Source organism: Natrix helvetica, assembly GCF_964273705.1.
Source record: "Natrix helvetica genome assembly, chromosome: 1".
Lineage (NCBI taxonomy): Eukaryota > Metazoa > Chordata > Lepidosauria > Squamata > Natricidae > Natrix > Natrix helvetica.
The window spans coordinates 251,200,656-251,228,250 of record NC_138548.1 but is presented as its reverse complement, the minus strand read 5'-3'; the positions used below and the strand labels follow the sequence as shown (position 1 = coordinate 251,228,250).

Sequence of the window (27,595 nt, the reverse complement as noted above, 5' to 3'; positions counted from 1 at the left end):
ATGAATTGAAATTCTATTGAAATGTAAGTATCTGTGGCCAGTAATACACTATAGTGACTTATGATTGGAATAAGTTCCTATATGGTTCAGATTTTCTTTTTCCAGATTGTGATAAAAATTGTCATTCTTGCTGTATTAGTTTTCCTTTTGATGTGTATCCCTAAGGCAGGGATGTCAAACATGTGGCCCATGGATCGAATGCATCACGGGCTGGCCCCACCTCCGCCCGGTTTAGCAAAGAGGAAAAAAGTACTGATACGTCACATGATGCCACCATGATGCCGCAGGTTTGACACCTGTGCCCTAAGGCAATGCACAGGTATAGTATAGATGATATATCTACATCAATAGTAGTAACTGTGTGAGGGATCTTGGAGTCCTAGTGGACAATCACTTAACTATGAGGCAGCAGTGTTTGGAGCTGCTAAAAAATCCAACACAGTTCTAGGCTGCATAAACAGAGGGACAGAATAAAGATTACGTGAAGTGTTAATACCACTTTATAATGCCTTCGTAAGGCCACACTTGGAATACTGCATCCAGCTTTGGTCATCACAATGTAGAAAAGATGTGGAGACTCTAGAAAGAGTGCAGAAAAGAGCAACCAAGATGATTAGGGGACTGGAGGCTAAAACATATGAAGAACAGTTGCAGGAACTGGGCATGCCTAGTTTAATGAAAAAAAGGACTAGTGAGGACATGATAGCAGTGTTCCAATATCTCAGTGGCTGCAACTGAGAACTAAGGAGAAATTTCCTGACAGAACAATTAATCGGTGGAACAATTTGCCTCGAGAAATTGTGAATGCTCTGAAGAATGTGAATGTTTTTAAGAAGAGATTGGACAACTATTTGTCTGAAATGGTATAGGGCAGCGATGGCGAACCTTTTTGGGCTCCCGTGCCAAAAGCGGGGGGAGTGCAAGAGGGTCGTACGCAGGCGTGCCATACCCATAATGCTATACGTGCGACCCCCCCGTTGCACCTGTGCGCAAACACGCCCTGCGCATGCGTGTGACCCCTCCCTTTTGGCCCGCGATAGACCCGTTTTTCACCCTCCCCAGGCTCGAGAAGCTTGCAAGGAGCTTGAGGAGGGTGAAAACAGCCTTCTCCACCCTCCCGAGGCTCTTTGCTGTCTCTCGGACTGCACTGGGGGAGAAGCATTTGCAATCGGTGTCTGCCCCGCCCACTTCCCCCACGGCAGCTTCCCCTTCTGGCTGCTCCAGCATCCCAGCCAGAAGCAGCACTGTGACAGCCACTGGGGGTGAGGGGGCAGCAGTGGCAAGCATGGGCAAGGGTTTCCCTCCCTCCCCATACGAGCGGGCTGCTTGCACGGCTCTAGCCCGCGGCTCTAATGAAGATCTGCAGTCCGGAGCGCTGCTACTTCTGCCAGACCCTTGACGGCGTCTTTATGTGGATAGCTCGCCTCCCTGCCAGCAGCTCATCCAGCATCCCGGCTGGAAGCAGCAGCGCAACAGTTGCTGTTACCAGGGGCGAAGGGGTGGCGGTGGAGGGAACGGGCGACCACCGCCCCATCATCCTCTCCCCAACAGCGGCTGTTGCGCTTTTGCTTCCAGCTGGGATGCTGGCGGAGGAGCTGCTGGCGGAGAGGTGAGCTCCCGCATAAAGACACCACCGAGGGTCTGGCAGAATATATCCAGGCTGGAAGAAGCAGCGCAACAGCAAAGGAGTAGCGATGGCAAGGACGGGCGGTCCCAGGTGTCCCTCCCTTCCCCCCCGCCTGAGCAGACTTCGTCAGAGCTCCAGCCGGCAGCTCTGATGAGGATCCGCGGTCCGGAGCGCTGCTGCTTCCAGCCGGGATATATTCTGCCAGACCCTCTGCGGCGTCTTGATGCGGGTAGCTCGCCTCCCCGCCAGCAGCTCCTCCGCCAGCATCCCAGCTGGAAGTGGAAGCGCAACAGCCACTGTTGGGGAAGAGACAAAGGGGCAGCGGTCGCCCGTTCTCGCCACTGCCACCCCTTTGCCCCTGGTAATGGCGACTGTTGTGCTGCTGCTTCCAGATGGTGGCTGCCCGGTTGCTTCTATGCAAGAAGCCCACTCAGGCGGGGGAGGGAGGGAAGCCCCAACCACAGCTCTACTAAGAAGCGATGGCCAGGAACTCCTCTCTGTCTTTTGGCACGCGCGGCCGTTGCTCTTTCTGTTGCTGGTTTTTGGTGTGCATGCGTGCCAGGAACCAGATCACCAAATGGCCGACACCCATGTGCACCCTGGAAACAAAAAGATCATGTTTCTAGCGTCCGCATGTGCACCGGGCGGCTCCACTTCTGCTTTCTGGCACGTCAATGCATGTCAAGACCAGCTGGCTGCTGCACCCGAACCCGGAAGAGGAACTGGTGATGGCTCCGTGTGCCAAGAGAAATGGCTCTGCATGCCACTTCTGGCACGCGTGCCATAGGTTCGCCATCACGGGTATAGGGTTTCCTTCCTAACAGGAGGTTGAACTAGAAAATCTCCAAGTTCCCTTTCAACTCTGTTATTCTGATATTCTGTTAATATTCTAAAGGTCATAAAATGATAGAGATTATTTAACGAGTTTAATGGTTGAACAGAAGTCCTTAGGTCTAACTGATAGGAGTGACTAGGACTCAAATAGGGACTTTCTTATCTTCTGTGTAGCTGATCCTTGTAATAAGTAATAGAATTGCTGACTGGAGCATATATTTGTGGAAGTAGATACCATCACATCCTTGAATTAGCTCTCTCCACTGAAACTGACAATTGCATGGAAATGTTTCTTCTTTGACTCAGACCTTGTCTGATCAGCAAAGTCCTATAAGGTGTCCTGCATCTCTGTGTATTTTGGTGGTCCGTTAGTTTAGACTATTATTCCACATTTCTGGACTGCTCCTCAGTTTCTCTTCCTCCCTGTTCCCATGGCTCCCCCTCCTTGGCTTAAATTTTGGCCCATGATGTGTCTCAGGCAGCTGCCTACAATCCTGCCCTTGACTTACTGTACAAAATCCTTGGGAATCATTCTCGGTGTTATCTTATGAATGCAAAACAATCCAAAATGTTTTTTTTTTAAAAAAATCTTGCAGATGAAGCAGGGGATGTTCTCTTATTCAGTATATGCATATTTTACATTTTGTAGGAAGTAAATCCTTCCTCCATTTTTATCACTTATTTCCTGTAGGAACTTCCTTGCATATGGTTTCTGTATCATTTGAGTGGGCTCTTTACAAACTTAACTTCTTTTGTTCTCTGTGGATTTTAGCCAGAGCTGTTCTTGCAATGAAGTTAATAAAAAGACTGATATTAAGTTTTATTTGATCCAGCTTGAACAGATGGAAGGACTCTCTTGGGAAGGCTTACAAAAATTGTTGTAACACAGACAGGAAATATTTGACACTAATTTAAATGAGGTGAAGGTGTTTTTTTTTTGGCCATGATTACCTTGAATAGCAGATACTTCAATTGCAAGCTCAAAGATATGCATCCAGTGAAAAAAGGGAAGGCTTCATCTAGAGTTCAGTAGATATTTGAATCAAATTTTCATTTGCTCATATCTCTTTTATATGGATATGAGACCTTCGTTTTGGTGTCCTTCTCCTAGTCAAATACATCGCCATTTAAGCATCACTAGAATGTGTGTGTGTGTGTGTTGGAGGAGAAAGAGATCTGTATAGCATGATCAAATGCAACATTCCTCACCCACATGATTTTGGGATTTAGAGAACTAGAATTGGAAAGCTCTAGGTTGAAGAAAACCGATCTAATGGGTATCAAAGATCCTTTTACAAAAGGCAGCTAGATTGTTTTTCCCTTCAGGAAGAAGAAGAAAACATTTTACTTCTCATTCAAGAAGCTTCATCTGTTGGGATGGTGTGGGGGATGGAAGGATAGGTACTGACAGTGTCTATGGAAATTTTCAGTCACCCAGGTCAGGTTGTCCCAAAAGTGCTTTTTTTCAAAAAGCAACTGGACTTTGCTTTTTGGTTTGAAGACATTTAGCTTCTCATCCAAGAACCTTCTGAAGAACTGAAGAAGCTTTTCTTGGATGAGAAGCAAAATGTCTTCAAGCAAAAAAAAACAAAAACAAAGTCCAGTTGCCTTTTGAAAAAAGCACCTTTGGGACAATAGGTACTGAAAGCTGAGACTGGATGGGGTGGTGGTGGTGGAAGGATAAGTTCTAACAGAATGATGATGTAATCTGTACTATTTCATGCCACTGTTCAGCAGAAGTATTTAACTGTGCTTGAAAGAAGGAGAGGCATTTGATAAAAAGTTCTGGACATACTTTTCACTTCTACATGTCTATGTTAAAATATATCATGAAAAAGTTATGCTGTCCAAATATAACACAATACAATGCAATAGCAGAGTTGGAAGGGACCTTGGAGGTCTTCTAGCCCAACCCCCTGCCTAGGCAGGAAACCCTTTAAGATTAAACTGAAATAATTCAATGTGTATTTTTTAAAAAAATACATTAAAAAAAGTAAATTGAAATATTCCAGTGGGTATTTTAAAAAATAAATATAACTTCATTTAAACTGTCCCTAGGCTCATGTCATGTTTTCCTAATTGGAATCCCCCTTTTTCAAAATAGCTTCCAATGAACTTTGAAAATAGTTTGGTTATTTACTGGTGGAAAATATAACTTTAAGATTTGAAATGCATAGAAGATTCTTGTTACTATGCATGATTAAATAAAAGTCATAATTTTGAAGAAGCAGCTCTGTTTTGTTTCTGTTGTAAATGGACAAAACTTGGGAGAAGGAAGACAAGCTTGTGGCCTAAGATGATAAATAATTTTCTTTAAGCTGTCAGGAATGAAGTTTTCATATACAGGCACATTTTGACATGCCTTCCTTCAAGGGATGCAAAGCTAATAATTAAGTCAAGATTGTTCGGTTTGCTAATCAGCAGTAGACATTCAATAATTATAAAAATATTTTAAGATTGAAGCAGTTAGAAATCTTGCCTTTGTATTTGTGGTTGAATCATGTTGTATTCTTAAACATAATTATATGGGAGTAAAGTCAATTGAACTCAGTTGGGTCTATTTATGAGTGGATATTTATAGGATTGTACTGCAAAAGAAGCTAGTTCATTCATCAACTTGAAATAGTTTGCAAAGATTCTGTGTTGATTTATTCATTCCACATATTATTGTTGAAGTGGCTTTTGCAGACAAACAAACTTGAAGTATATTGGCTTATTTGTAGTTTTAAATCTCTTGAAAGTCAATAAAGCAGGCGGCCTCTGACCATGTTTGTTTTTTGCCCTTTGACAATGTTTATAGGGCTTTCTTTTTGCCTGGGTTTTTGCGATAGTTGTTCAAATTGTTCCTGCTTCACACCAGAGTGGTTATGCAGATGTTATTGAACTTGAGCTCCCATCAGCCTTAAACCACCATGTTCTAAAGTGAGGAATGATGGGAATGAAACCACATCTGAAAAGCCATATATTGCCAACACCTAATCTATAGCAACCAGCAAATTCTATCTTTAGCTATGCTAAGAAAGAAAAAGAAAAAACTTGGAGGATTTTCATTAGTCTCTTTTCAAACTCAGCTTCTTTTAAGATACATTTTGTTCTTTAAGGCAAATGGTTGTGGAAGGTAGGAAATAGGCTTGAAATGGCATAATGTATTTTTTAAATATCACATCAATATAGTTCTGGTTGTATTTATACCCCTCTCAGTTCTTTTTTGTTCCATTCAGTCATGTCCAAGTCTCAGAGACTTCCTGGACAAGTCCCCGACATTTTCTAGGCAATGTTTTCAAAAGTAATTTGCCATTGCCTCCTTCCTAGGGCTGAGGGAAAGGTGACAAACATATCCAACACACCTTACTCCTACTATTTTCCACACAACAACAACAACCCTATGAGGTGGTTTGGGCTAAGAGAACATGACTGGCTTTGTGCCTAAGGTGGGACTAGAACTCACAATCTCCCAATTTGTGGATTGATGCCTTAACCACAACACCAAACTGATTCTCATTTACCCCTATTAATATAGTATAACTGCTCTAAAGTTAAAAATAGTGGAAGTCCTGTTCAGCTATCATTTCTTATTATTGGGCCTTTTTCAGGTTCTGGGTGGCCTACTGGTTAAATATATGTCTCATGTGTGGAGGCAAGATCAGTGTCCCCCCATCCCTTTTAAAGAGGCTCTGTTGTCCTTGATTGGAAAAATCAAGACCAAAATTTCTATCATGGTGGCCTCAGAAACAAATGGGATAGAAGGCTGCCTTGTTCTGCAGAGTGGACACCTCCTATCTCAAGGCCAAACACAGATACAGTGTGTTGGGTCATACACTATTTACCTTTCTTTGACTCTGGATATATTAGGTCATTTCTAATGCCTTATTCTCAATTTAGATTGCCAAATTCTCAATTCTTAGAATCTACATACTTTATTCATTCATCTTTACTGAATTTCTTTTAACTGAAAATAAGGTAACAGCAGGTGAAAATAAGATCAGGGCAAAAGAAACCTACATTTAGTAGAGTTACAGAAAATTTGAAAAAAAAAGAAAATTTTCCTCAAGAAGCTAAGGTATCCCTAAGCTAAACTTTATTTTTCCTGGGGTTTTGGTTGGGATTTGTCTTTTCACACTACTGTCAGAAAAAAAATATTTATCTGCATTCTATCCCCCGAAACTGAAGAAAGCAATATAATGAACAGAGATTAAAAAGTATTTGCACAACATTTTTTTAGCTGGGGAGTCTTTCCTCTTCCTGTCCTCTCTCAAACCAAAGTTTATTATGTGTTCTCTAACCTCCTTTGTGGTCTGCCTGAACCTAGAAGATGAGCGTGCACCATAAAAGTATTAAAGGATATGTCTGCTGCTTGCTAAGATGCAGATGTTATCTAGACACTAATGAAGGCGTTATGCATGGTGAAATCAGTTCTGTGGGAGCTAGACAAAGATCACAATTACTGTGAATTGGTACACTGTGTTACATCTGATTGCAGAATTTAACATAAAGAAATGTAGATCTCAAGGAAATGTGCTCAAGCAGAACTTTTTTTCGTGAGGACTAAGGCATGTTCCCGGTTGAAAAGTCAAGGTCTTTGTGATCTTCTGAAGTTGAGCATTCTCAGATTAACAGGGTTGGAAGGGACCTTAGAGGTCATCTAGCCCAACCCCCTGCTCAAGCAGGAGACCCTACACCATTTCTGAAAAATGACAGTCCAATCTGTTCTTGAAAGTCTCAAGTGATGAAGCTCCCACAACTTCCGAGGGCAAACTATTCCATCGGTTGATTGTTCTCATTGTCAGAAAGTTCTTCCTTATTTCCAGGTTGAATATCTCCTTGTTCAGTTTCCATCCATTATTCTTTGTCTGGCTTTCAGGTGACTTGGAAAATAGCTTGACCCAACTCCTCTCTCTGGCAGCCCCTCAAGTATTGGAACACTGCTATTATGTCTCCCCTAGTCCTTCTCTTCACTAGACTAGCCATGCCCAGTTCCAGTAACCGTTCTTCATATGTTTTAGCCTCCAGTCCCCTAATCATCTTGGTTGCTCTTCTCTGCACTCTTTCTAGAATCTCAACATATTTTTTATAGTGTGGTGACCAAAACTGGATGCAGTACTCTAGATGTGGTCTTACTAAGGCTTTATAGAGTGGTATTAGTACCTCACTTGATCTTGATTATATCCCTTTGTAATGCAATTTAAGATTGCATTGACTTTTTTGGCTACACACTGCTGGCTCATATTTAGCTGGTTGTCCACTAAGACTCCAAGATCCCTCTGCTATTAAGCCTGGTTTCACCCAGTTTATATGTGTACTTTTGGGTTTTCTTACCTAAGGGTAGGACTTTAGTTTTCTCTACATTGAATTTTATTTTGTTAGATAGGGTCCATGTTCAAGTCTGTCAAGATCCTTCTGGATCTTGAGACTATCTTCTAGGGTGTTGGCTATTCCTGCCAGCTTACTATCATCTGCAAATTTGGTAAGTTCCTTGCATCATCTACAGCTTGTTTCACACATTTTTTTCTCCTTCTCCTGTTCAGCCTCTCATTTACCCACCTTTTCAGACCATTGGCCCATTCTCATCATTTTTCCTATCTTCCATTTGGAAGAATGTGACATTTCAAGATTCTGCAGCTGTCTTTCCAAATCGGGCATCTTCCAGGTGTCTTCCCAGCCAGCTGGATAATTTGGGGAATCTGCTGACAAAGCTATTCTTTCTTGAGACCCCACCCACAAAAACAAACCACACTTGTATGTTATTCTTCCTCTCCTGAAATCTATGATCAGATTACATTTCGAAATTAACTGAAATAACTCGGATTGATTTGGAAAGATAGGTTAGTTAACCCTTACTCTGTAAGAGTACGCAATATCATTTTGTTTCATTGCCTTGTTTGTTTGCTGCTTGTCCCTGGAGTTCTTTTGAGTTTATATTGCTCAGTGGTTTTGAAATTTTTGTTACTCATGGCACTGTTGTCTTCGTTTGATAGCAATAAAGATCTGGTGTTTTCTGAGTGCTAGTTTTAACAGAGCAGACACTTAACCTCTTTCAAAAGATAATGTATCTCATTACCTAACAAATGCACTGCAGCATGTAAACAGCTATTTATCTTAATTGGCGGTAATGCAGAAAGCAGGAAGGTTAAGTATAATGTTGCAAGCACACTGTGATGTTTGCAGGCTGCAATGGTTGTGCTGCTGGTGCCAGCAACACGCCACTGAAACTTTAGAATAACAGTCTTGCTGTCAGTATACCAGATGTGGTCTTGCATGCTAAGCATTTCAGCCTTCCTGAACCAATCTTCAGACCTCCAAGTGCTGTGAAATGAAATGAAATTGATTGTAATAGCCAGGTAATTCATAATTAAACAGAACCCAAGTAAAATAATTAGAGCACCAATGTGTTGCCTGCCTCCAGTTCCCTCCCCCCCTACCCTATACATATACCAATATTAAAAGGGTGTTGTGGTAGATGCATGGTCACACTGGGCTATACTTGTTTCTCTGTACACGGTCAAACTATACGTGGCCCCACAGATGTTGCTCAAATATAACTTCCAGCAGTGTCAGCCAACATGGCCAATGCTCTTGAGGTGATCCAGTTATATATCTATATTGAGATATTCATAAAGTTTAAGCACTTCTCTCTATATTTGTATTGAGATATATAGAGAGAAGTACTTAAACTTTGTGAATCCTTTTGAATTTTCAATATCTTAGCACAAATATGACCTTAAACAGTTTTACAAATATGTTCTGGGTCAAAACCTATATGCCACTGGATTCTCATTCTTTCCCCATTCACTAGATCTCAGGTAGTTTCAGTTTATTCAGGTTGCAAAACCTTAAAAAATGGGGGTGGGTTGTCCCAGAAGAGACAAAACTCGAATTACAGAAAACTAGAAAAAGGTTGAAATGCATAATTATTGTAATTTATGGAAATGTATATGCAAACATTGTTTGTATTTTACAAAAAAGATGCCTCAGTTACTGTCCCATAACATTTGCCATCTATGACAAATATTAAACAGTAAGCTTTTTATTATAAATACAAAATGTTTCCAGTGTTCATAAATTAAAGCTTGTCTTTCACAATTATGTGAGAGTTTAATGTTTTAACCAAATCAATCATTATCATTTCTAGTCATTACGACTAGAAAGCAATTTTGACCTTTTCCTTAGGGGAAAAAAAAATCTATATATGCCCCTGACTGTGAATTTTGAGCAAACTCTTTTGTTGCCCATGGTCTGTCATGGAACTCCATCAAATTCAATGTGAGAATCCCTGTTTTAGCTGTAGGTATGATTACTTGTATGGATTTTATTATCTATTCCCAAGTAATGGCTTGCAACATGGGCACTGACCAATAGGTCATCTTGTACTGTGTCTTTGGTGTTTCATAAAGTTTAGAATGAGGATTTTGTAAATGATTAATTTTCTGTGTGGTAGAAACCACACTCCAAGGCATACCAAAATGTTTTCTTAGTTTGAGCACTACTGAAATTTGTGCTGTGTGGAAAGCTCAACTGACCTAATAAATAAAATGCTTCCTTTTGCTGCTTTTCTAATAAAAACTAAAAGGGCTAAGTACAAGCAAGAGGCTGACAGTGCAGTTTTTGAAACATGCCAAGTAGTCAATGAATCTAAGCCATGTGTCTGGCCGACTCACTCTTGGGAGTTGGACAAATTGATGTGTCAGACTTTTGCCTGATACTGTCTACGTTTTATAGATGTTGATCTTGAGATATTTTTATAGTCAGTGCCCTACAATTATTTTGATCATTTGACTGGAAAACTTTCAGACTTTTGTTATTTTGAAAGGCATCCAATATTTTGGTGGGATTATATTTATTTATTTTAATAATATATATGGCCACCCATCTCATAACAGTGACTGTGGGTTGTGTGCAAGGATTAAGACAACAGCTTTGAGCAATGATCCATGACACCCAAGATGTACATTATATCCCAAGCTTAAAACCACATCAACAGCAGAGCTCGCCTAACATCCTGGCCCAAATGCCTAGGGGAAACATCAGGTATTCAGAACTTGAAAGGCTAACAGGGTCAGGTCAGGACCATCTGGCTCCCTGACAGGATGCTGTTCCATAGGACAGGTGCTGCCATAGTGAAGGCACAACTCCAGGGTCCAACAAAGTGATGGTATTTGATAAAAGGGGACTGGAGCCTGTTAGATCTGGTAGGGCAAGTAGAAATAGTGGGAGAAAGGCAGTCGCTCATATAGTCTGGTGGTATCCAATGTAGCGCTGTATAGGTGACAAGGGCCCACGGCGATAAGTAGCACTTAGAATTGTATTTGGAAGCCTACTGGAGCAGCTTCTGGAACAGAGTGTTATTTGAGTATGTGAAACTCCCTGTGCTGCTGCATTCCGGATCAACTTCAGCTTCCAAATGTTCTTCATTGGAAGCCCCATGTTCAGTGCATTACCGGAATCCTAATGGGAGATGATTAAAATGAGAGTTGTCATGTGCAAAGCAAAGCCAGTGGAGGGGTGGAGGGCTTACAACCACAGCCACTTAATCTTAGTAGGGTTGAACCAGAATTCTCCCCTATCCAGACCCTCATAGCCTTCAGGCATCAGGAAAGAACTTCAGTAGCATCACTTGGCGAGCCCAGGGTAGAGAGGCACAATTGGTTTATCATCAGCACAATAGTGACAACGCACCCCATCTTTGTGGATGACCTTACAGAGCAGTTTCATTTAGATATTATATAAATGTAGTGAGAAAGCAGAAGATGGAGGTTCTCCACAAAGCATGAATCTCAGGTTCAAGTTCTCTCCCCCACCCAACCACCCCCCACACACTAACATCAATTTGAAATAGTCATGAATAAAGGAAGGGAACCATTGCAATACAGTAACCCCAATTCCCACTTTCCTTTGGTGGGCCAGAAGAATACCATGAACAATGGTATTGACAGCCACCGAGACATTAAGGAGGGCCAGAATGGATGAAGTGACCCTGAGCCCACCAGACGTCCTTAAAAGTGCAGTCAATGATTTCACAGTACTATAGCTAAGGCCGACTCCTAACTGGAAAGGATCCAGATAATCTGTTTCTTCTAGGACCAAGCTGGAGGCTGGATGAAAATTGTCCAGATCCCTTGGTCCACCAACAATCTCTTAGGAAGAGGGCAGACAATGGTCTCCTTCAAGGCAAGCAGAACAGCTTCCCACATTGCAGGATTTGCCACTGTCTGGACCCAACCACTTGTCACCTCCCAGGAAACCTTAGTCAGCCCAGAGGGGGAGGAAATAAAATACAGGTGGCTGAACTCAATGCACAGGGAACTCTGCTCATTTCATCAGAGCTAATATCTTCAATCTCTTCCCGGATAATTGTCTCAAACAATTCCAAAAGATCTGTGCATCTAGATTCTAACTCCAAACAAAACTGAGTGACTTTATCTACTAGATGCCTTGAAGAGTCTTTCTGTGGTCCTTCTTAGCCACTTTGTAGATCTAATAAGGATTTAGAAATAAGAAATCTCACTTATTGCCACAAGACAATCTTTAAGAAAGGCTATTACCTATGTTTGGTGAGTTTCACTTGGTGTTTACCTCCAGAGGCATTCTAGGTGTCTTTTATGCCATGATATAAATGTAATGAGTTGGGAGATCGCTTCCGGTTTCCGAAGGCGACGGACGTTGGTCCGCTGTTCGCTTCTCTGGTGGGCTCTTTTTAGGAGCACAGGCGGTCTTGGAGGGACCACCTGCCATAGGGCGGCTTGCTGGAACCCCCCGGATAGGCGGCAGCCATGGGGGGGGTAGTTCCAGTTTCGCCTCAGGAGCTGGGGAGCATAGGGGGTGCATAGCTGCACCTTCGCTGAATGGATTCTGGAAGGAAAGAGTTAACTACATGCAGCGGCTGAAGTGCTGGAGGTGAGAAGTTCACTCCAATCTCCTTAACTGCTTTGAATTGATGAGCAGCGGCTTTTTTGAAAGTTGTGGATTCAATCTGTTTGAAGTAGGAAGATTGGAGGGGGGTTGCTTTTTTCTTCTACCCCTCTCAGGCAAAGCGGCATTTGGACTAGCTCTCAATCTCGGAATGGAGAGAGAGAGAGCAAAAAATTGAATTAGCCACTTGAACTATGTGAAAAGATTTATATCATAACTGCAAGAGCTGATTGTTTAGTTGTTTTGAAAGCTTTATGGAAGTTTTTAATGTTCTGTTCCTGATTCCAAGGGGGAGCTAAGATGGCCTGCTTCCGTCTTCTTCTTCGCACTTATACATGAAGTCTGCCTTTTGAATCTACCTTTGAAGAAAGTCTGGCTTTATATTATCCCCCCTGAAGGACTCTTGGAGCCTCTCCTGTTACGTGGTCTTTCTGGATTTGGATTATTTGATTTCTTTTTTTTTTTTTGAATGACTTCTTGGCTTGGAACTGTGACAGAGGGTTAATTTTCATTTTTGGATTTGCCTGTCTTCTCGGACTCGCTCGGCTGCGCGCTTCACAGATGCCATTTCTTTTGCAAAAGATTTATACTCTTTCTGAATTTAGACAATGGGGCCCAGAAAACCACCTACAGGAAAAGCAGCCTCGGCACCGACTTCTTCTACATCCAGTCCAATGATTCAACAGACAAAAAAATCATCATTTTCACAAGAAAGGACTGGAGAGAGTTCAAAAGATTTATCTGTTACTCAAATGTTTCAGGCTCTTATTCAGGGACAAAATGAGTTGAAAAAGGAGGTAGCAGATTTTAGAGAAGAGCTTAAAAGTGTGCAGCAACAAATAACAGAAAATAAACAGAGAATTGGTGTGCTGGAGGAGCGTGCGGTTGGGCTGGGGGAGGAGGTTAAGGCAATCCAGAAGGGGAATATAGAATTGGAAAATTTTATGGCAAAGATAGAACTTGAAAGAATGTCCTTCTTTCTCAGATTCCAGAACCTACCAGAGACTGAAGATGAAGGTCTTAAGGATATTATGAGTACAATTTTAGCAGAATATATTAAAAGAGATAAAGAACAGTTGTGCTGGGATATGGATCTGCTTTATAGGATTAATTCAGAATATGCCAGAACACATAATGTTCCAAGGGAAGTACATGTTAAATTTCTTAGGAAGACCACAAGGGATGAGATTCTAGGGGCTCATAGGGGGGGGGACCATTAAAATATAAAGGTAAAGAAATTGCCATTCTTAAGCAAATTCTGAAAAAAATAAGAGATAAGCGGAGGAAGTATTCCTCCTTATCAAAGAAATTATATAATAAAGGAATTTGGTTTAGATGGTTATTGCCAGAAGGAATACTGATCTTCTGTGAGGGAAACAGAATTAGAATTAACACTGTCATGGAGGCAGAGGCCTTCATTAAAAAACATAGTGCCCTCCTAGAGGATGGAAATATAAGAGGTAGTGAAAAAGGTGACAATATACAAGACATGAAGGAGAGAGGGGCCGCTGCTCCGCCTGGGGACAGGGGGGAGGGAACAATATTGGAAAGACTCAGGTCACAAAAATAAATGTATTTGAAATATTATTGTAATTGTTGATATATTAGAAAGTGGCAAAAGAGATGATTGAACACATGGTTGATACAATGTATAATAAGATGCTGTTTCTGCTTATCTTTTATCTTTTGTTTTGTTTTTTCTTTCTGTAAAAGTTGTGAGAATTGGAAACATTCCTACCTCTAGCACGATGGAGCTGCCAAAAATTTTTTTGTATATCCACCTACCCTTTTCCCATAAATTTTAAAAACCAATAAAATTCTTTAAAATAAATGTAATGAGTTGGGAGCAAAGAATATTTCAAGAAGAAATCCCAAAGTAAATGTAACTATTTTCAAAAAGATGAAGGGACTTTTATGTGGTATACATTTTTATATAGAATCCAGAAATCTTTCAGACTGTCAAGAAGAGTAAGGAATTCCTTATTTTTTTCAACTATGTTTGAAAATCAGATTAAGTTTCCTTCAGCACAAATTCCCTAAAGATCCAAAGATTCAGCAAGTCATCCCCCTTTCTTACGTATTTGAATTAACAAAAGGGATATCATCCAATATGAGCGATATCATCCAATGAAGTGCAGTGTTGATATGTAATTTGCAACTTGAGGACAATAACTCTGTAATTCTGATAGTGTTGCTTAAATTCCATTCTTATGTCTTTTAGCTTTGAAGAGATCCTTTGAAGTTGAAGAAGTAGATCAGTCTTCAAATTCTTCTACTCCACAAAGACGGGCACCCAATCCTCTCGCAAGGTCTACAGTGTCCAGTTCCACACAGAAATTCCAAGATCTTGGGGCCCGGAATTCAGAGACTCCTTCCAGACATGGGGAGTCTCCCAAGTCCTCTTTAAGGAGAGTTGAGATTTCTGGGCCAAAACATCCTGAACCAGTGTCCAGAAGAACAGAAATCTCCATTGACATATCATCAAAGCAAGTGGAAAATTCCACCCCAGGAGCATCAAGATTTGGCCTCAAGAGAACAGATGTGTTGGGACACAAGCCTCTTGAGACTCCTCCCAGAAGGACTGAGATCAGTATAAGTAAGCCACAGGACCAAGCTCTTCGTAGAATGGAAGTCCCCTCAAAGATCCCTGAACCAACCCAGCGCAGAGTTGAAGCCACTAGTCCGTCTTTGCCTGATGTTGCTCCCAAACGTGTGGAAATCCAGGTAACAAAATCTGAGGCCCCAGTGCCACCGATCAGGCAGACTGAACATGTGGAGCATTTTTCAACCAATCAACATCTGCCACCAGAACCAAAGATACAGCCAGCAATGACTGAACTAACATACAAAGGCCAAGAAGGTAAGCAGATGATCTTGTTTTAGCTCTTGCCCACGTCTTCCTTTCAGAGATCTTTTGCCAGTCCCCAGGATTATAATTAGTTATTATTCTAAAAGAAAAGAAAAAAAAATTAACATATGGATTCATGGTATTATTTCAGTTATAGCTCAGCTGTATTTCATTTATTTGACTTACATCTCTCCTTTCGTACAGGAGCTCAAGGTGGCAACCCATAAAGGGCTGAGAAAGTGGGATCTGCCCAAAGTAACATAAGGCAGCATCTGCAGTTGAGAGTGGAGTAAAACCTTTACTTTCTTACTTCAAGCCAAACACCTTAACTACTGTACTACATTGGGTTTTATTATTTGTCCGTATTATTTTTTTATTTTCTTGGGGTAGCAACAAGATTTTGATTACCGATATTTTAAAGTAATAACCACTATTATTGCTTTATATTAATTGTGAGATACAATTGTGTTCATATTTATTTTAGATTATTATGGATGAGTTGTGTCCTTTGGAAATGGCATTGGATTTCTGTGTTGGTTTTTCTTTTTGCAATTAAGGAAATCTGAATTTTATAATTTATTACGGACTAAGCAAATGCATTACATTCATTGGATTTGAGATCATTGCTAGCAAAGTAAATCACTGGATCTTTCCATTTTGAAAAAAATCCATAAGCTAGATATATTTTATATGAACAGTATAGTTTCTAGTGGTTATATGCAGGGGTGGGTTCCGGCAGTCACTACTGCTGGTTTGCTCATGGCCGCACCATGCGTGCATGTGCAGTGCAGTAAAAATTGCTTGCAAAAAACAAGATGGCGCTGCCTATGATGCCCCCCGGGGAACCAGTTCAGGGGCGTGGCAGGCCTGGCCGCCAAACTACTACCAGTTCAGTTGAACCAGTCTGAACCAGTAGGAACTCACCACTGGTTATATGACACTAGCATCATACTGTGATTGCATTTCTTGAGCCTTGTACTGTATGGCCCCATACAAAAAACTCAAACAGAAAATGTTCAGAATTGCAACCAAATTGCATTTATGGGTCCAAAATAGATTGTATGGTGAATGCCCAGGATTAGTGGTCAATGCAAGAATGTGTGTTTCCTTTGGAATAAAGTCCTTCTTCAAAGAGCTGTCATGTCCAGATAGAAAAGGGTTGTGGGGCTAAATTTGCAGCTCTTTAATCCAGATCCAATTGTAATAGCATGATTATTTGTTTATGATTTGCAGGTAAGTTAGTTGACCTTAAGAAAGATGTTTTTGGTTTTTGGTTTTTTGTTCTTTAACACACCCACATAGCTACTTACATTTTTTGAAAGATTTCCATTACAGTTGTCCAGCTTATTTTGACTAGTAAGTCAGAATTCTAAAATCACCCACAATTGTATATAATTAGTATTATGAATAAGTAACCTAACTGTGCTGGCATTTTATTTGTGCTAGACATGAGACTGAGATCTTGACTATCCTGACTTTCAGATGGCAATTCAGAGACAACTTTACAATTTAACAGGATGAGAACATTTCTGGCATGGCATTTGCTATGTTTTGACCTTCCAGAGAAAGGATTTCATAAATGCTCTTAATTTTTTTTTTGGTAGCGTTGTGAACACACTATAAAGGAATGCAGTCAATCAAAACATTGTGATGTGCATTGTGTTCCTTTTTTATGATGCTTTGGTATGCAGAACTATATTATAGTAGCAAACAACTTAAATAAAAAACAGTCTGTTTAAGAAGATCCAGAGCTTTCTGACCTCTTGCAGCTGACGTGTAATGGTTTTACTGCAAACAAAAGGAACTTTTAGGTAGTTGGACTGTACTTAATTTTCCCAAGAGGGATAAGTGTTCAAGAGGTGAATTCTGCAAGTTTGGAATAGGAGTTTTTAAAGATTTGGGGAGCTTTCCTTTGTTCTTTCAATGGTGTTGAGTCTACCTTTATTTTTGTATGGTGTACCTTAAAATAATAAAAAGCATGTTGATTTTTATATTGGCATAGTAAGTTGACACAGAGTAGGGTTTTGGTGTCACAATAAAGGACATGCAATGTTAGGGCTATTTGTTTCCAGTCCTAGATGGAAGCGTATTTTATTTATTCTATATTTTATATTTATTTCCTTGTACCTTTATTATTTCTCCATGTCACTCAATTGATATGAATTCAATCTCCTACTCTCCTCTTGAAAATTAAATATACTTTTTTCTACATGACCTCTTTAATGCTTCAAGGCCCAATTGTAACAGCACTACTGTACTATTTATTTAGGTTTTCAAATATTTTAGTTGGACCTAACAAAAACGGTGCCATAGTGTGGTTTTTAGTATTTTTTGTTTCTGAAAATAGAGAAGTTTCCTTGAGTCCCAGGTCACCGATTCTCTTTTCTACCTTCTTCTGCTAACAAGGTCTCACTTTCCCCTTTGTTAAATGTAATGAGGTATTGAGAAGGATTCCTATTTTTTTGTTGCAGTTCTCCCTTAGCATATACTGAATGTGTGTAATTCTGCTTCTCTGCACAGGTCTTACAAGTGCCTAAAAAAAAGAGAGATTGTGAAAATGAGTAGACTCAAATTATTAGAAAGATGCTCTTCTGTGGAAAAATATTTTGTATAGTGTTTTCAGTTTTTTAGTTATGAAAAAGAATAGATAAGAGGGATCAAGAAAGCTGTATATAAACTCATTATATGGATAGTTTTACTTCCTCATTTGTAGTATTAAAATTTAGTCATTTATTGAAGTAAAAAAATAGGACTGATGTGGAAGAAATATCTCTTATATAAAGTATAATAAAATAATGGATAGTGAGTAGCAATTTAGAACATTTTTAAAGGAGTCAGTCATATGACTCTATCAGTGGCAAATGGTTTTCATGGTTGCTTAATAGGGTCAGAGTAACAGGCATATCTCTGGTATACCAGTGCCTAGGCCCTAGGTAGTAACAGTAGAAATAGAAGTAGAAAAGTAAGTTTTCCATTTGTAAGTTTTCTGAGTGAATTAAATCAGTCATTCTATTGTCATTAGCCTGATCAGGCAAAGCCCATCTTATGTTTTCATGCTCCAAGTTTCATCGCCACGTGTTGTAGGTCATTCTGGAGCTTTTAAGTAAGATCTTAAAAACATGTGATAGAAACAGCTCTTCTACTCTGTTCCATCCAGTTATTTCTTTACTTTATTGAATGATATTCCTAGCACTCAAGACAGCTTTATAAATTGTCTGCCTGTTTTTGTCTCATATTGCCATAACGTCTTGGGATACAAATGAAACTGCATAGTGCTAAATATCCATTTCATTTCTTGTATACAAAATAGTTTAGATTGTGGCTCACTTGATTTAGCAGTACTTAGGGCTCCTTTGCAGCAACTGTTCACTATAGGTCATAAACATCTAGTTTTAGAAGACTTGTCCTCATGGTTCAGGCTTTGCTTCACTCCCCAGCTTAGTGTGGAGACAATCTAAATTTGTCCTAAGCTGTTCCAGTTCTAAAATAGTGCTTTCTCTCTTGGGAAGAAGGCAATTTCATTTTGCTACTCTAGTTCTATTTTGCAATCTTAATGGGATGTTTCCGGGTGCTTTGAATTGTTGCCATGATGCCATTTGTTAGATTGGGTAATGGATAGGCACACACAGCCTTAATGGTAACAACAGCTCTTTATTAAGTACAAGTGAGAACAATCCAGCGTAGGTTGAGTCTGACAGCAGCCCTTTTATAGGGAGCTGTCAGACCCTTCGACCAATAGGATTAAACCTCTGTTCCCGCCGGAACAGAGGACCTTGGTGGAAACCACTGTAGTTAGAACAAGTATCTAACACCATTATTGTCATTCTTTTGCAACATTTGCCCATTTGGATTATTTGAGAGTGGCTACGGTATTAGTGATGGGAGGTCTGCCAGTTTCATCCTCTAGCCTCAGGAACAGAAAGACCAGCAAAACTGTCTACTAGTCTTCTGGAAGACGGTAAAGTAGTCTAGCTGAAAGATTGGTGGGATGGAAGATAACTGGGGTAAAGTGAGAAGATGTTTCTTCAAATATTCTGTGAAGCTTCGTTTGGCTTCCTCTCACATCCTCGGCCCCACCATGCTGGGTGATATTTGGTGACCGGCCTATATGCCTTCTGGCAAACTGGGAGATCCTTGTTCAGAAATGCCCTAAGTGATAGGCTACTATCACAGAGCATTTCCACCCTGGTTACCTGTCATTTGAAAGCTGGCTAAAATCCCAGGCATCCGCCCACCTTCATCCAAGATAGTGCCACATATTTTAAGGCATGTAAGCAGTTGTTGATTAGGAATGGAAAAGCCAGGGGAATCACTGCCCTTAAATTGTTCTGCAGTAGAGCTGTAAGTACAAAACTTATTACTGAGACGAATTAAAGATAAACCTTTGGCCACTGAAAAATTATGCTGGCGCGCGCGCGCGCACGCACGCACACACACACACACACACACACACACACACACATATATATAGCCAAATTGAGGACTGGAGGAAAGCACACTAATACAGGCATGACAAAAACCCTAGAGAGCATGGGTTATTACCAACTTTCAGTCTTTGGCTGTGACTGTTGAATTCTCATAGCTCATTAACTTTTGTCATCGTTGATATACTGGAATTGGAGATGTCTATGGAAATTCTGAGTTATCCAGGTCATGGCTGTTCCAAAGGTGCTTTTTCAGGAGGCAACTGGACTTTCTTGTTTTTCTTTGAAGACGTTTCACTTCTCATCCAAGAAGCTTCTTCAGCTCTGACTGGATGGTGGGAAATGGAAGGATTTATATTCCTTGCAGACTTTATATTCTATTATTATACATATCTTCAAGGAATATAAATCTTTCCATTCCCCACCATCCTGTCAGAGCTGAAGAAGCTTCTTGGATGAGAAGTGAAATGTCTTCAAAGAGAAACAAGGAAACCTAGTTTCCTCCTGAAAAAGCACCTTTAAAATTGGAGATGTGTAATAAATCAGTGGAATAACACAGAATTTTTCAAACCAAACTATACTAAGCACAGACTGGAAGGATTCTATACCATTATGTACAATTAAGAAGGCATCCGTTTAAAGTGGGAAGGCAAAACATGTTTTTCATCCATGCTGCGATTCACAGAATAGGCATCACAATATTGCTTTTTTATCCTTAGCCTTTTAAGCAGCTGAGCATAAGAAGAATTACTAAGAACATTTATGAAAGGAAGAATTTTTCAAAGGATATGGATATTATTTTAGTTAGAGCTTTGAAAGTGATCTTATATCTCCATTGCACTAAGATTCTAACGAGGTAGATGATGAAAAGGTTAAAATGCATTGAATTGTTTTCACAGGAATAACAAGTCGGAGTGAGGAAAAAAACAAAGCTTTAAAACTTGTAAAACTAAGATAGGAATACCCTGTTTATCTATTTCTTTAGTAAGAACAGGAGACCTTTAGTGGAACATTAAAATAAAGTAAACTAAAATGATCTTGATTGGCCAATTTATATATATATATATACCTGTTAAGTTGCATAGAGATGAAAGCTATTGAACAACAAATAACTAAATATCAAAGTTAAATCAGAGCTGGAAGGAGATAGGGAGAAGAATTTTCTTAGCATAAAAAGGAGCTTTTAAGCTAACATTTTAGAAAATGATGCACATATGTTGTTTACCAATTTATCCCTGATCGACTACAAAGCTTTGTCCATTAATGGAACTTTTTGTTCCTTTGTAGTGACATTTTATTATTTGTTTGGTTTATAGAGTTTCCTATCTGTAAAAGTGGCTTACACAATTAAAACATAAACAGTTCAAAGATAATTAACTATAAAACAGCTATATAAACAATAAAAACATTAAAATAAATTGAACAATGAAAGCCATACAGTACAATACAATCACCAGGAAAGCGCAGCCATCAAGAACAGTACAGCCATTTTATGGGCTCTACACCACTCTCTGATCCCCAGGCCAGATGGCAAAACTAGGTCTTCAGGTCCTTCTGGAAGGCTATCAAGTGGGGGCCATCTTGACTTTGGGGTGAATTATGTTCCATAGGGTAAATGCAGCAGTAGAAAAGGTCCTCCTGGGTCCTGCTGAATGAAACTCTCTAGTAGATGGAACCTGTAACAAGCCTCTTCTGATGAACCTGATGGAACAGGCAGATGTCATTAGGTTGAGTTGGCCCTTCAACTTGACCCCATGCCACGTAAGGCCTTATAGTTTATCACTCAAAGCTTTGCAAAGGCCCTCCTAGTCACAATTGCTTCCTGCTCTTTTGAGTAGGACTCATGAATCCAGAATGAATCCCAGATTGTGCACTGGGTCTCAGGAAGTGCAACTCCATCCAGAACCATAGTTGATAAATTCTTAGATCTAGGTGGTTCCAAAACTCATAGCCACTCAGTAGTCTTGTCAGAATTGAGCTGAAGCTTGTTGTTCTCCATTCAACCTCCTTTCTGTTTCCACATATCAAAACATGGCAGCACTTCCTACTTCAATAGGGCAGAAATATAGCTGGATATTATCAGCATACTGATGATAGCTCGCTCTATGGCTATGGAGACCTTATCCAGCACCTTCATATAGGCTTTAAACTGGAGCAGAAAGGACTGACAGAAAGGCATACCACAATTTAGGGGCTAAGGATAGAATTTCTTGTGCTCAGTCAACATTGACTGAAACTGGTCTCTAGAGAAGGAAGAGAACTAACTTCACACAATGCTGCCCACTCCCAACTACTGCTGCTGATCCAAGAGGATACCATGGACTTGAAGGCAACCAAGAGGTCAATTAAGGCAAGGATGGATGCATTTGCTCCTATCCTACTTTTGTCAGAGGTCATCGATAAACATGATTAATGTGTCTCTGTCCTATACCAAGGACTGAAACCCAACTGAAAGAGGTCCAGGTTGTATGCTTCATCCTGGACCCTCTGAAGCTGTTACACAATTATCTTCTTAACCATCTTCCCTAAAAAGGGAAGCCTTTGTATTTGTAATCACCTAAGTGTCTATATGGCAACGTCATATTATCACAACTTATTACACAATTGTGTAATCACAACTGATTATGTCGTATTATCAAAAAACAAAGAAACAAACAAACAAACAGGAGAGAATGCAATTGTTCACATGATACTTTACTTTGGAGCCAAACAAAGAGATGCAAAGTTAAGGGAGTGGGTTTTTAAACCCTCTCCCCTCCCCCACTTCTGAGCTTTAAAAAAATGATTCATGAGAACATTTAGTTCATCTCTGTTTACAAATTAACGAACTGCATGGAGACATAATTAATTTAATCCTTGGCAAACCATCAACTTAAGTTACCACCAGGGTTGGTATAAGTATCGTTGCTCATTCAAGACTCAAGATAGAACCTGAATCCTAGCGTTGGTAACAGCTGCTGGAAGATGGGGAGATGTTGATTTAAAACCAACTCTGGAATCCTGGGACAGCTGCTGAGCATAAGATGTGAACAATGAAAGCAGCTGTCTGTTGGGAGATTTAAAGCAGGAGACAGCCACATTCAGTGCAATCAATAACAAAATGGTATTTCATTTCCAATGAAGTCTTGTATATAAAAACAAAGAATAAAATAGATATGAAAGATTCTTATATCACTCCTTTATCTGCCTTCCTCTGCTCATATTTACAATCCCTACAAAAGAAAAGTGTTGTTTCAATTTTCTTCTAGTAGCCTTCCACATAAATGTCTTGAGGCTGAAACTCTCTGAACTCCATGCCATCAGCCTCAACCAATTTAATGAGTACCAGCTTGAGTGGAAAGGCACTAATGTTAGCTTAGTTCCAATATCCTCACCTCTTTCCCTCATCTTCTTCCCATCTAACTCTCGTCTGGTTAAGTTTTGGAGTAATTCCTTAATTACATGCATGCTCAGCGAACCAGTAGTAATACCAGTAGCAACCCACCACTGGCCAGATCTAAGCATCCTGTGGGCCAGAACTGGCCCCCGGGCCTTGAGTTTGACACCCCTGCCCTAGAAGATAGGCTCAAGATCTAGAAGGATCTTGACAGACCTGGACACTGGGTCCCACCTAACAAAATGAAATTCAATGTAGAGAAATGTAAAGTCCTACACTTAGGCAAGAAAAACCAAAAGTACACATATAGACTGTGTGAAACCAGGCTTAATAGCAGTAACTGTGAGAGGGATCTTGGAGTCTTAGTGAACAACCAGCTAAATATGATCCAGCAGTATGTAGGGGTAGCCAAAAAAGCCAATGCAATCCTAAATTGCATTAATAGAGGGATACAATCAAGATCAAGTGAGGTACTAACACCACTCAATAGAGCCCAAGTAAGACCACACCTAGAGTACTGTATCCAGTTTTGGTCACCACACTATAAAAAAGATGTTGAGACACTAGAAAAAGTGCAGAGGAGAGCAACCGGGATGATTAGGGGACTGGAGACTAAAACATATGAAGAACAGTTACAAGAACTGGGCATGGCTAGTCTAGTGAAGAGAAGGACCAGGGGAGACAGGATAGCACAGTTCCAATATTTGCTACAAAGTGGGTCAAGCTATTTTCCCAAACACCTGAAGGCCAGACAAGGAATAATGGATGGAAACTGAACAAGGAGAGATTAACCTGGAAATAAGGAGAATTTTTCTGACAATGAGAACAATCAGATGGAACAGCTTGCCTTCAGAGGTTGTGGGAGTTTCATCATTTGAGACTTTCAAGAAGAGATTGGACTGCCATTTGTCAGAAATGGTGTAGGGTCTCCTGCTTGGGTGGGGGGTTGGACTAGATGACCTACAAAGTCCCTTCCAACTCTGTTAATCTGTAATCTGTAATTTCCATCATAACATGGAAATGGAATACATCCTTATGGATTTTAATTAGATTAGAATTTTGCTTTGGAAGGTTACAAAAAAGTGTGCCTGGATAAGGAAGTAATGACTTGCTTACCTGGAAAATATAAAATCCAATCATAAGCACCTGATATTTGTGTCCCATTGTGATTAAAATATACATGCAACTTTTATGGCAGAGCAGAAACAAGTTAAAAAAAACTATAAGCAATTGAAAAAAGCTGATTTCCTCAGGTTTTATTTTGTCTATTTTAAATTTCCTTCCCAATTATGCATCTATGGAAATTCGTGATGCAGACAAGCTCTTTAAATAAATTATATTATTGATTAATATGCATACTATTAGGGCCCAGTAGTCATAAATCAATAAAGTTATTTCATGCTTTTTAAAACAATTTTTGTTCTTTGCTTTAAGTTGCTGTAAGTTTAGTGTCTTTAAATACCTTGGTCATTATTTTACGTTGTCCTAGATTTGGGGATGCTGACTGCAGAAAAAGTAGGTGACCCCTTCCCTCTTCTTTTTTAATAGCAACAAAAATTGAATTTTTATTATCTGAAGTTATTTATAACCAAACTTTGCACTCATACACAAACACACATATAAATAAACCCATCCACGGGTGAAATCCACTTCATCTTTGCTACCGGTTCAGTAGGAATGTGAGTGCGTGCATGCGCAGACTGTCAAAAATAGACATGCTGACGTCTGGGTGGGTAGGGGGAGCCTGCTACCAAGCACCTGCAAAGGTAAATGAACAGTGAGGGGGGGAATCCATTGTATCATGCAATTTAGATTAATAGAAATATAATATAAATTGCACTTCACAGCTGATCGTTGGAAAAACCAGTTCACCCCAACCAGTTTCATTTTTTCCAATACCGATTCAGATGAACCAGTAGCATTTTTACTACTGGTTTGGGTGAAACGGTCCAAACTGGTTGCATTTCACCCTTTAACCCATCCCTGAAAATTATAGTTTGCATTAAATCAAATACAAATATTTAGCAGAAAGCATCTCAATTGCCACTGTTGTAGATAATCCTAATCACCTTTCTAAGAAGGATGTCTATGGAGATTCTCAGTTGTCCCTTCGGGACAACCATGACCTGGGTGCCTGAGAATCTTCATAGACTTTTAGTTATGCACTTTGGGATGAACGCCCTTCAAATGGTATGGGAATATGAACGGATTTACATAAAAATTGCAGACTATAGGAACCATTTGCACTTCAGTTTGAGATGCAGACAACACAGACTCATCCCCAATAGCTTGCGCCTCTGGTCAACAGTGAAGGGACATAGGGCAGAAAACATCCTGCAGCCAAGAAGGCTCTGCACCCATTTGCACTACTTGGGTGACCCTGAGGACATAGATAAAACTCCAAGTGGTCTCAAGGACTCTCTAAAATAATGCAAATGACCAGCTGTCTGCAAGGAATATAAATTCTTCCATTCTGCTCCATCCGCTCAGAGATGAATAAGCTTCTTGGATGAGAAATGAAACGTCTTCAAAAGAAAAAAACAAGAAAGTCTAGTTGCCTATTGAAAAAGCACCTTTGGGTTCTAGAATGGATATTTTCATTGTAATTGCTATGAATTATTAAGGATGAAATGCGTATTGGGGGCAATTGAAAAACAGAGATTGAATATGGTTGCCAGGAGGTGACAACTGATGGAATCCTAGCTGTGATAAGGAGCAACTGTTACTAACATTTTAATTTTAGTTTATTTCAAGTTCAAGTACGTTTTATTGTCATTTCAACAATATACAGTACAGTACAAAGTGAAACGAAACAACATTTCCCCAGGACCAAGGTGCTACATCGGACAACATAGATAAAAAAGAAAAAGAGCAGAACACAGAACTACATATAGCTCTAAATCTAAGAACTTAGAGAGTGTTGAGGAGTCTGATGGCTTGTGGAAAGAAACTGTTACACAGTCTGTTTGTGCGGGCCCAAATGCTTCTGTACCTTTTTCCAGATGGCAGGAGAGTAAAGAGCGTGTATGAGGGGGGGGTGTGTGGTTGGTAGGAATGTGTGTTTTTGGATGGAAAAGAGAGATTCTACATTTCACTTACATTGGGATTGTGTTTTTTTAACACAAACATATAATGATGAGCCAAATGTTTTAAACTGAAACACCCAGTTTCAAATTAACAAAAGCTGTGAATTTATCAGAAATGTCCCACTGTTATCCTGATCATTCCTGGGCTCTTTTTGAGTTTGAAAGAATCCTTCACCTGAACTGAAACATTTCAAGAAGAGTAAAACAAAATTGGGAGCCTTCTGATAATTACAATTGCAATTAAAGTGATTTTTGTGGGTGATAGATTATGAGGGATGAACTCTCCAACTCAATCCCCCTTTCCCATATTGACTTAAAAATCAGAGGTGCTTGTTTTATCAAACCAAAGTTTTTGTATCAATAGTGATCCTCATAATACTTTCCCCTTCTCTCGTTTCTGCTGAGGGAAAGGGGAAGTATTATTTTCAGGGTAGAAAATAATCTGGTTGGTTCCTACAAATACCGATCATTTAAAGGATGAATTCTATGGTTTAGAACTGGGAGTGATCTTCCTCTTCACAGTTAGACAATTTGCTAAAATGTGTTATCGCTTTCACTAAAAATTGGGTCTGAGAGCAAATAATAGCATATTCTCTCCCCTCGAGCATTAAGTTAAGTGAATTTTAAACTAATCTTGAATTTTAAAGCTTTTTATGTTCCTAGATTGTTTAATTCCACAGGCTGATGATGACTCAACAATGATCTCATGTAACATAGAGCTTTATCGATGGACGCCAGCTTGTAAAGTGTTTTGCTTGTAAAATGTTTATTAGAACAAGTTGTAGATAATCCAGTGAACAATTGGTTTTCGTAGCTATCAGAAGAATTTACTTGACTTCCAGCACTTGAGTTTCTTGGCTTAATGCAGTGTTTCCCAAACTTTTTTCTTCAAAACTTCTTATCAGACACTCCTTTTTACCCAGTAACATCTTAAATCACTTTAAATGCCCGTGCTGTAATACCCAAAGAAAAACCACTTTTACCCAGGTTTGGAAAGCACTGGTTTAATGGGTTCTCACTGATAACCACACTACCCTTAGCTTGTGAATGCATATGCCATTTTTTGAAAGGCTTAATGGAAATGCTGAAGTACTGCTCAGATACAGAATGTCATTGTTATCTCTCCACCATATTGTTATGCATAATAATTTTTATGACAGGAACTGGTAATGAGTATCCTAATTTATGTTGGGACATACTACAATATGTCATGCTCTATTCCCAGTAAGCATTTGGGAAGGGCAAAATCTTGTACAAAAGATCCCAGTGAAATTCATCAAATGCTTTATGTAGCAGCTTTCTTTTTTCTCCCCCCTCCCATTATATATCATATAAAGTGATAGGCACAATCTGTCCTGGTTCCTAAGCCTATTTTTTACAGGATGCCACTTTTTCTACAGGATTGCTTTAAAATGTGCAGTCAGCCTAATAGCATATATTTGCCCCATAAATTACAATTTTATGGTCTTTTCCACAGTCTCAGAGCACCTTAAT

The 27,595-nt window shown here is 39.8% G+C and overlaps 1 protein-coding gene across 5 annotated transcripts in view; it reads left to right on the top strand.

Moving 5' to 3' along the window:
• The window catches only part of SEPTIN9 (septin 9), a 302,626-nt gene that overhangs the window by 165,112 nt on the left and 109,919 nt on the right, over positions 1–27,595 (top strand). For 4 of the 5 annotated variants that reach the window (XM_081937930.1, XM_081937932.1, XM_081937934.1 and 1 more), the window contains one exon: positions 14,589–15,227. The exons of the other annotated variant lie outside the window; for it this stretch is intronic. In XM_081937930.1, the coding sequence (XP_081794056.1) occupies positions 14,589–15,227 (639 nt within the window). The remainder of the gene's footprint in view (positions 1–14,588; positions 15,228–27,595) is intronic. 5 annotated transcript variants of the gene reach the window in all.